The sequence below is a fragment of the Anas acuta genome, chromosome 14, assembly GCF_963932015.1.
Source record: "Anas acuta chromosome 14, bAnaAcu1.1, whole genome shotgun sequence".
Lineage (NCBI taxonomy): Eukaryota > Metazoa > Chordata > Aves > Anseriformes > Anatidae > Anas > Anas acuta.
In genome coordinates, this window is record NC_088992.1 from 380,865 (window position 1) to 391,633 (window position 10,769).

At 36.5% G+C, this 10,769-nt stretch overlaps 1 protein-coding gene across 6 annotated transcripts in view; it reads left to right on the forward strand.

Moving 5' to 3' along the window:
• The window catches only part of JAKMIP2 (janus kinase and microtubule interacting protein 2), a 52,284-nt gene that overhangs the window by 35,003 nt on the left and 6,512 nt on the right, over positions 1-10,769 (forward strand). For 5 of the 6 annotated variants that reach the window (XR_011101271.1, XM_068697694.1, XM_068697692.1 and 2 more), the window contains exons 14-21: positions 167-265; positions 599-652; positions 1,540-1,605; positions 2,477-2,545; positions 3,591-3,668; positions 4,582-4,785; positions 5,763-5,828; positions 7,386-7,458. Coding sequence is in view for 5 of the 6 variants with exons in the window: in XM_068697694.1 (XP_068553795.1) it covers positions 167-265; positions 599-652; positions 1,540-1,605; positions 2,477-2,545; positions 3,591-3,668; positions 4,582-4,785; positions 5,763-5,828; positions 7,386-7,436 (687 nt within the window). In the remaining variant the exon portion in view is untranslated. The remainder of the gene's footprint in view (positions 1-166; positions 266-598; positions 653-1,539; positions 1,606-2,476; positions 2,546-3,590; positions 3,669-4,581; positions 4,786-5,762; positions 5,829-7,385; positions 7,459-10,769) is intronic. The other variant, XM_068697695.1, reaches the window with a different exon arrangement.

Sequence of the window (10,769 nt, forward strand, 5' to 3'; positions counted from 1 at the left end):
CCAGCAGTAGTTAAATAGTGATGTAATGTTTCTTTCTTTTTCTCCTAATATGAAGAGCTTAAGTTTGTGAAGCATGATATAAACCGTAGATATTGCATTTATTGAGTTCTCTACACATCTCATTCATTCTAACATGTTCTCTGGTGTCTTCTGAATTAATTTTCAGGAAAGAGAGAGACGATCTCCACCATTTAATCTCCAGATTCACCCATTTTCAGATGGTGTGAGTGCTCTACAGATCTACTGCATGAAGGAAGGGGTTAAGGTATGTCAGTTTTATAAGGCAGGACTTACTACAGGAGTGGTTGATGCTCCCCACGTAATCCATTACATTAATCGCTGCTAATAACTCCACTATATTTTAAGCATTTAAACTCAGTCTAATATAAAAGTGTATGATGACTGATGCAATTGAATTGGACTTGTAAGTTTCATCATAATGATAAAACATGGCTCAAAGGCAATTGAAATCAGTGTGTGATGCATTTCTATGGGATACTACAAAATGATACATCTTGCTGTTGTTCACAGGAGGGACAAATATTGCAGCCATGATACAATGTGTATGCAAAGCCTTTATCTTATTTTCTCTTTGCAGGATGTCAGCATACCAGACCTCATAAAGCAGTTAGATATCCTAGGTGATAACGGGGTAAGTTAAAGTGGGAGGTATTTTCCCTCTACAAAATACATTTTGTACAATAGGGAAAGTGAAATCTGTAACTATGATGTCTATTTTTTAAGATATTTGTTAAAATTATGTAATACCAGAAGTCTTCATTTAGAGAGTGTCTATTTCCTTAAGTTGAGCATTTGTGAGATTTCAGTAATCAGAGAACTAGTAATGAAGTAGCAAATTTAACGTGTGGTTTAGCAGACTGGGAAGAACTCATGTCCAATGGCCACTCATATTTGGAACTGGTTCTGACTGTACTCCAGTCATTCAGTGAATCATGTGAATTAGCTTGGCAGTATGAGCCCACCACATCTTCATCAGGACTAGGATTCCTCTGCAAGCAGTTTCATAAACAGACAAGAAATACCAAATGCCTTGTGGATTTCAAAGTGGGCATTGCTGCCCACTTTATTCCTCTATGTAAAAGAAAGTATCTGGTATCTCTGGCTATCAGATACATTTTAAGAAAGTGTATAAGAAATAGAAAAAGAAACATCATTATTGTCTACACATATACTGGTGTAAGTTAGCTTTTTTTTTTTTTTCAAAAACAATGGAGATTCCGCTTTGCAAAACTAGCAAAAAGAGAAACAAATGGGTCTAACTTCAGTTTACGTATCATATAAGATGCAATGGTATGAAAACATACAGTCAGTCCATATCATGTAGAAAGGCAAAAGCAGTGGTCTTTTTTTTTTTTTTTAATTACATTAGCAGCTCCTGAATATTTTTTTGGGAATCGTATAATCAGTAATATGTGGTTCCCCTAAAAAAACTGTAGACCTAGAGTGCAGCCTGGATTATCTGTATTCATGCAGGAAACTGCTGCTATTTTTTTTTCTTCCGTCTCTTCCTCTTCACAGAATTTAAGAAATGAAGAACAAGTGGCCATAATTCAGGCTTCCACTGTTTTGTCCTTGGCAGAAAAGGTAAAATGTGTGCTTGCTTTTCTCAATGTTATCTAATCCCTCATCTAATGCTGTACATTTTTTGGCTCTGTTATATCAATATTATCAGACTTTCTAGTGTAGCGAGCATTTCCACAGACAAAGTAAACTCTGCTATCTGTATGTAAATACTATTGTTTATCAACTAGAGATTTTGCAAGGATAGAAATACCTTAATGTAATCACAGTCCCAAACACCTTGCTAAACAGCAAAAATGTCAAACCTACCTGGCACAAGCTATGTAGTCAGGACAGTTGGAAAAGCAAAAAGAATGAGAAATGAAACCTGCAATTCTAAAGTGAATTAGAAAATACAAAATCAGACATTTAATCCATAATTAATCATAGACACAGATTTCTACTCTGAAAGGAACTGTATGCAAAATTTCCACTGAAATTATGTGTCTAGGTTCCTTGTATGGGAAATTGAAAAAGAAAATAGGCATTGGTTAAAATTGCTTTCTATGGTTCAAATACAGCACACAATTGTGTTAATGTGACAGCATCCAAGGATTCTACTCATCAATTGCCATCTACTTAACTAAGCTATTTCTAGATCCTAGAGACCCATGGGTCCTCATTCATGGGATGAAATGGGATTCCCTATCCTGGAAAGTGTACTTTTCCATCTTCCAGTGATCCTGTAATAGTGATCCTCATAATTCCTCCTTATGAAGTTTCACTTGTAGCCATCATGTCACTGTACCTGTCACTGGAGAACCTATTAAGACAGGCCCAGAACTAGCAATAGGTTACTATAAATAGACTAATAAGATGCTGTAGATGTCCCATTGCCACTGCCTGTGAGCCTAGAAAACACAGCAGGTTACAGCTTTTATTGTCTTCCCTACAGTGGATCCAGCAGATTGAGGGAGCTGAAGCTGCTCTGCACCAGAAGATGATGGAACTGGAAAGTGATATGGTAGGCAAACTTTCCTTAGTAGACATTTTAGGAGCATGTCACATTTACTTGGCGTGCCAAAAAAATAATTAAAAACCTGGTCTTTTGGCAAATTAGGTATGCAGGCTTTCTCCAATAATTGCTGAAACCATAAAAATGTTACTAGACTGTTCCATATGCAACAGCAGATAACACAGAAATGAAAATAGTTAAGGTTTGAGAACTTTCTCTCTTTCCATGAGGATGACTTTACTGAAGTACAGAGGGTTCAAAGGCTGCTCAGTGATTTTCAGATATGAAAATAACCACACTCTTTGCCTATTAAGATTGACACTATAAATGTTAGTAGTTGTAGGACATTTTATTCAATACCTGTAAGTGAGAAATTAATTAATTTTCATACTGCCTTCTTTCATTACATTTTAAGCCCGTATCATCCTGAAGCTAAAAGCTTCATAGCTGAACTTCCTATGGCATCAGTAAAGCTAGGACTTTATTCTTATTCTAGTTAATGGAAGTAACTTAAGAGATGAACAAGCCTAACAACATGAGTTGGACAGCTGTAGCATTTTACCTTTTGTTCCTGTGGTATGTCTATACTCAAGTAAATTAAGCTTTAAGTATGCCGAGAAGTTAAAGCACAGCATCTTTCCCCAAATAACATGGACATGAAAATGCCTGTTCAGTTCCTGTTTAGTTTATTGCACTTCCTCCCAAAAAAAGAAGCCACAAAAGGAGTTGTCTGGGATGCCAGAGGTGTTATCTTTAGAAAAATCACACAGAAAACCTTAAATACTATCGAAATGCCAAGCAATATTACTGAAATCAACAAGAGATGATGGATTTTGTTTCATGTAGATCAGATGTATCATCATACAAAACTAAACACAGCTATTTTCCATTCTTCCTTTTCTGGCTGAGTCAGATAGATAATAACTTTGCAGAGTGTCAATTAAGACCAGTCTCCTAGTCCTGCTCAAGACAGATGTCTGTAGCTGATTCAATAAACCTTCCCAAAGCATTTTTGGTAACTGAGTCGCGTTTCTGTCTAAATCCTTCATTGTAGGAGCAATTTTGCAAAATAAAAGGTTATTTGGAAGAAGAACTAGACTACAGGAAGCAAGCTCTTGACCAAGCATACATGGTATGTACAAAGGAAATGCTACAGTACATATTAGCCAGCACTGTGACAGGACATGGGCTTCAGTTGGATCATGAGAAGAGGTTTTTGCTTTCTTCTTAGTACCTTTTTTTTTTTTTTTAATTATTATTTGCTTTCCCATTCTCCTAACAAACTACCATGCAATGTGCACAACTTCAAAATGACACCTAGGTTTTGCAAATCCGAAAAAGGTAGATCTCCTGAAGTCTGAAACTCTTTTACTCTTTTGTCATTTATAGGCAGTTGTTGCTCGTTAGTGTCAGCTTGTCCAGCTGGAGTCAGTGAAACCAACTGGAACTCAGATCTGGAGTCTTAGATGGCCCATTTTAAGCATATCATAGCAAGTAGAGGATATGCCACAAAGAGCACAATTTCCTGATGTAAAACCACTGTGTCAAATTCTGATACATAGGTCTGATAACTGGCCTTGCAAGTTCAGCACAATTGGTTTGTCAGTTAATGGGAATGCTCATTGATTAGCAAAATTAAGAGCAAAGTAGTTTGACACCGACCTTCATTTTTTTTCTCTTTTTTTTTTTTTTTTTTTAGTACAGTGGGTCAAAATTTTAGAATTGGTGAAATAATCTTCTTTTTAAATTACAAATATAAAATAGGTATGAATGTTCTATCCAACTCCTGATCACCTCTGTAACTGCTTAAAAAAAGTCAGCGAGAGATTTCAATAAAAACTAAAGTTGAACTACCATAAAAATAAAAACTTTTTTTTATTTGTCTAAACAGTGAACCACTTTATGAGTTCTGTTTGTCACATTTTTGCACACCTGAGCACAGGGACCACCATGCAGGTGCCTGAATCTGCCACAACCTCCCCAGTCCCCATTGTGTTTTAAACAATGTTCCATCTCTAACTGGCTTTTGGTATTGCATCGACCAGAGGATCCAGGAGCTTGAAGCCACCTTATACAATGCTTTGCAGCAAGAAACGGTAATAAAGTTTGGGGAACTTCTCACTGAAAAACAGCAGGAAGAGCTGAGGACAGCAGTAGAAAAGTTAAGACGTCAGATGCTGAGGAAAAGCAGAGAATATGATTGCCAGATTCTTCAAGAGAGAATGGAGCTGCTCCAACAGGCTCATCAGGTAAGAAAAAAGACCGAAGCGCATGCAGATTTACTCAGCTTTGCTGAGTAAGAACGTAAGCTGAGGTCAAATTTAGGCAAGCTCTTGGTCATGAGTGTGCCTGGTATTTCTTGGGTTGTTTTATACTTTGAGTCTTTACTGTACACACAAACACTTGATATTAGCTTGTGAAGCATTGGTTAGTCATATTTTGAGCCTTAAAATTCCAAAGCAAACAGTTTTTATCCAGAATTCTGTCCGCATGAACCTATCTCTTTGATTAAAATGATCACCCCTAGTTATTGGACTTGGTTCAAGAGGAACTGTATGAATGTGTCTGATGAGATAGAGTACTATATTTACATTCAAAGATTAATGTGACAGCTGCAAAATGAACAAAACTTACTCTAATGTTTAAGGGAATGAGAGAGAAAGCATATGCCCAGCGGTCTTTCTTCTCAAGGTGCCAGAAGTTTAAGTCACATTACACAGTTTTTGTAAGAGTACCCGGTTTTGTTAGAAATGCAGTTTGGCTACTGCATAACTGGTTCACCACAGAATTAGTGTGTTCATGGTACTATAAACATTTATCATTTCTAATAATAATACTTTAGTCCTCTTTCAATACATCAATCTGTGAGAAATTTTAATGAATTGTGATATAATTCTAAGGAGTATAATTGTGATCTTATGCTTTCCATCTATTTACCACAAGATTGATATGAAATCAACACTTGATCCACTATTGATACTAATTTCCAGCATTTGAGGATGCAGTGAAATACACACAACAGCACATTTTGAGTAGTCGTGCGTGAGGTAAAGTTATGGTTAGGCAAGGCTAGTCGATGGAGTCATGATACTGCACAGGTTTATCCCTGCCAGAGAAGTGGATTTGTTAATTAGTAGGCTGTTAGCACTTTGAACATTTAGTCGCTTTTCAGGCAAGCAAATTTATTGAGAATTTAGTCTAGATTTCTTTCTTTTTTAATTTCCAGAGGATCCGAGATTTAGAAGATAAAACTGACATCCAAAAGAGACAAATTAAAGATCTGGAGGAAAAGGTTGGTTCTGTTTTGCTTCTGAAGCAGGCTGATCCACTTTTTTGAAAGTAATGATATAATTCTTTTGAACTACATGACCTTTTTGTTTAGCTTAATAAGATGGACATGTTAGCATTTTTCTACTATCCCATCTTTTCAATTCGTGTCTTTCAGTATACCCAAACTTTAATCTTAAGAGTCTCCTCCACAACAACCTCTGTTTCATTTTAGGAAATAAATGCTGAACACTTTTAATTATGGTTAATGACACAGAACCAAATGATGAAGCCTTTATTTGTCTGTCTTGGGATATAGACAATACATCCACTAAAGGCAGGATGATGGTAGGAAGCAGGAAGGAATGAAGGAAACTGAGTGAAGATCTGAAGATTGTCCTTAGCTGGCAGGACTAGGGAACCCAGGTTCTGATGTCATCCCATTTATTGAAGGTTGCAATTGATTATACAATATGAAAACAGTACTAGAATCTTGCCCCTAAACTGACCTGTCAAAGAACTATAGAAATATATATGCATATTCTTTATAATACATGTTTATAAATATATGCAGAGCTGTTCTGCTTTTTTGGGGGGAGGGGAGAGAGTGGGGGGAGGGCGGTGTTAAAGCTGCTCTGTCATATTAAGTTTTCCTAGTTTTAGATAGCTAAGATAGGATTGCTGAACAAAGATCACAGCATGGGCACAGCACAATGCTACCAACAATGTATTTTCTAGAAATGCTAGACTGATATAAGATACATATCCAGTGGCAGCTTTGCCAATATAGTCATATTAGTGAATATCAATGTACATGCATTAACTGTAATAATGATTATATCAGTACAATGGCAGTAGTGCCAATGAGACCTTTCTGTACATATATTCCTAAAGTGAAACAGCTGTGCTTAATGTAAAACTTGGTAGACATAATTCTTTCCACTTTTCTGCCAATGTTTTTGTGACACAAGGACTCAGTGTCTTTCTATTATATATAACTTGGAAATAGATCATAATCTGTGATGAAGATTAAAAACAAAGCAAAATTTATGCCATGGTCATATGGAGACCTTGAGTATGAGACTTTTCAGTGTCAATTTTCAACAAGAGTTTTTGATTCACAGAAATTTGCTTTCCAGAAGCTGTTGTATTCATGATTAAAAGGATACGTCCAAAAATTAATTATTCAACATATAATAGTTAGGGTTTAGCATTAGGCATATATATTTCCCAGGCTATTTACAGTATGGATAGCAGGCATTGTTTTTAACCCCCTTTAAAATACTACCCATGCTATTTTTGACATCCATCTCTGTGACTAACATCAACCCATGGTGTTTTACAGTGAAAGCTATATCTCAGGCTTTCAATATGGTGCCAATTCTAATTCATCACCAAAATTAATGGGATCTGTTTTCTAAGCCTGGGAGATAGTATGGCACTCAGAGAAGTAACCAGGAAATACAATGTCTTCTGAATGAATAATTATTTTATTTGTCCTTCAGAGTGCAAAAAGAATGAATCCTGATGCTTACAATGCCATGACCTTTTGTTTTTATGCAATCTTCTTTTTCTTCTGCAGTTTCTATTTCTATTCTTGTTCTTCTCTCTTGCCTTTATTCTTTGGCCTTGATGTCAATGTGCCTCTTGGAAAGGTAAGACTACTTCATTTATTTCCTCAAAGCTAGCACTTCTTGCAGAGCTGAGGATCAGATCTTTGCATGTTCCTGTATGTGTCTGGAGTCATGGAATTCAGCAGGTTCTTGTCAATTTGTAATAGTTCACAACAGAGAGTGGTTACACTGCTGAGCTGACACAGGGTTTTCCAGTCAGACCAGCACTGTTCAATATACTTTTAAGTGAATTGTAAAAGCTTGCAGATGATATTCTGCCATTCATAATTGTGAAAATAATAGCCAACAAGAGTTTCACAATATCAAACAGTCGAGAGAATTGCACGTGAAATTCAGCATTAATGTTTGAAAAGTGATACAGCCTTAAAACTGTTAAACAAGTTCTGAGCTGACTGCTCCCACTCAGAATATAGCTCAGTGCCCAAAACTAGGAGAGGTATAAAGAAGAGTAAGGAAGAATGATCAGCTGCTGAAAGAGAGGAAGAAGGAGACAGAGGGAGAGAAGGATTTTTTTCTGATTCAGAGAGACACTGTTAAAAGGTGGTACGGAAAATTTGTCAGTGTCATAGAATGGATGGATAGATTGCTATTATTCTCCACCAGTATGGCAATTACCATGTTATAAATTTAAAATAAACAAAAATTGTTAGGTAATGAAATAGAATGTAAAGAAGCCTCTGCCAAAGCATGCTTAGCAGCAAAAAGTTAAGAGTTCAAAAAGCAATGCGAAGATGAGGAGATAAATCAGGTAACTGCGATGTGCACAGCCTTCGTATTTTTCCTTCTGGCCTAACCACATTCAGAGCCAGGATGCTGGGATAAAAGGACCTTTCTTCTGATCCAAGATAACATAAGTAGAACATAGCCTGGCTAATGTTATATTAAATGCTCAATAATGTTATATTAAAGACATGTAATGACAGATCTTCTGATCTGGGGACAGACCAATACCATAAAGTTTCTCTCTGTCACTCTTGCCTCTGGCTTGAGCTGTTAATTATTAAGTTCTTCTGACCTGCACTTGAGGCAAACTGAGAATACAGTTTTGTGTGGAAGATGTTCTGCCATTCTCTTCCACCATTTTCACTAGCTTAGCCTTTGTTTCTAGCTACAGCACAAGATACTGAACTAAGCAGCATGGATCCGGGTTCTGCTCCCCCTAATGAAAAGCCCCCTACTTTATGCTTTATTTCAGCTAGATCAAGACTTCCTTTTGCAGTTTTGTGCTGTTGCAGAGAAAACTCACAGAATTAGTCACATAAACTGGAATCCATTGCTTCCTCGGATGGCCAGACCTTAAAACGAACGTTTTAATGTGCTGAGCCAGCAACATACATGGAGGTTAGGCTGAATGTGGAATGAACCATAGGAAAGAATCAGAGGAAGGTGGCTAGCTCAGTGATCATGGCTCTTGTAAATAATGGCCAATATCATTAAAGAGTTGCTGCTATTTAAAACATACTGCCTTAATCCACTGAACATTAAAAGAGTAAATTATGACTGCATTCTCACCAATGTCCCTGCAGCAGGCTTTCTGGGAACCATAACACAGAACAGAGTCTGCAAGATATTTTGAGTTAATTTGACTGCACTGTTTCTTGCTCATTCACAGTGGGGAAAAAAAATCTGAGAGTTTTCTGAAACGGCCAAATTATGTATAGGCTAGTTTTAAGAAGCTAACATTTTCAAAGTACATAGTAATAGCAAATAATTTCATATGACTGTGTCTTTTGCTGTATTGTAGAATCATAAGTGCAGAGCTAGCAGCCAACCTATAGGGAGATTAAAAAAAAATAAAAATGGACACTTGGATTTAAACTGCACCTTGAAAACTCACGGAAACCAATACTGACGTCTGCAAAAGACTGTCTCTCTGAGTTCTTCCCATTTGCTTATACTGTTGTCTTTCATTCAGTTTCTATCACAACTGTAATGAAGTTCTTGTGACTCATACAAGAAAAACAGGTGCAGTAAGAGGTTCTGAATTTTCTGTATACAGTTTTCACCTATATTTTCCACCTGTATAGGTATGGAATTGGTTTTCTAACGATTATTTGCCCCTGCTGGTACAGCTACAGAGTTAGTAAGAAGTTCATTCATCCTAATTTTGTCAATGCTATTATCAACTATGGTGGAAGAAAAATAAGAAATCAAAAAAATCTTGACCTCCAGTTCTTTGCAAATGTGCCTCATAAGATGTCCCTTGCTCAGTTTCAATCAAGTCACTTGATTGAAAATACATTCATCATATTAAACTACTGAACAGCTTTTCCTAGTCCCATCTCTTTTAAGATAGAGCACCCAGTAAAGTCTTCACATTAGAACATGCATCCTGGGAAATGCAATTTACACTTTTCATAGACTCATCAGGAAACATTGTCTTCCTGATTTTTTTATTGTTTTTAATTTTGAAAGTATTTTTTTTCAGAAGTTTAAGACAAAAAGTTGGTGGTAAAAGCAAATTCCAAAAAGATCCATAAAAATGCATTAAAATGATTTTGGTTCATAGATATGACATTTTTCATTAGAAAAGATGATTCACTTGAAAAATTGAATCCACTTGTAATTGAACTTACAATAGGAAATCCCTACTCCCAGCATAAAAAAACTAGTGCACCCCTCATATGACTTTACGCATAGTTTTGGTATGCCAAAGCAGAAGAAAAGGGAAGGAAAACCATAACATGGATGAATTACTTGGCTTTTCAGGAATTGCAGATATATACCAGTATCTTTTGAAATAAGCATTTTCCAAAATAGAAAAATCCCTACAGTTCTGACATATGGATTCCAGTAGTAGTGATTAAATCTTTTTCTTGCAGCCTGTGAAAATAGCTAAAGTGTTGTGCAACATCTCAATGTCTGCATGCTAAGGAAAAAAAATAAAAAGCCTTCTTCAGATTGAATCTGTGTACATGGATTTCATGGTGACTTTCAGGCTGCTGTTTTAACAGCCTCCTAATGAGTTCTGCCATGTATTCAAAGACAGACTGAATTCTTTATTGCAGAGGATCCATTCCTTCCCTCTTCTCAAAGCAAGAAGGGGAGAACCACAGGAGAAAGAAGAAAACTCAGGAACATCAAAAAACATAATAAAACCTCCACATTTTCAGGCAGGTTAGAAAAACTAATGAGGTATTTGAGATCAGAACTCTTCTATCCTTCTAAAATTCTAGCAGATTGTTATTATCACCTGCAGCCATTCTTCTACCTGCATGGGTCTGCTGGGTCATATCTAGCACAAACTCTGCTAATTTGATGCACTGTGTTGACTCCTCATTGGTTCATTAATTGAGTAGGACTAATAATCAAGAGAAAGCTAACTACTTTTG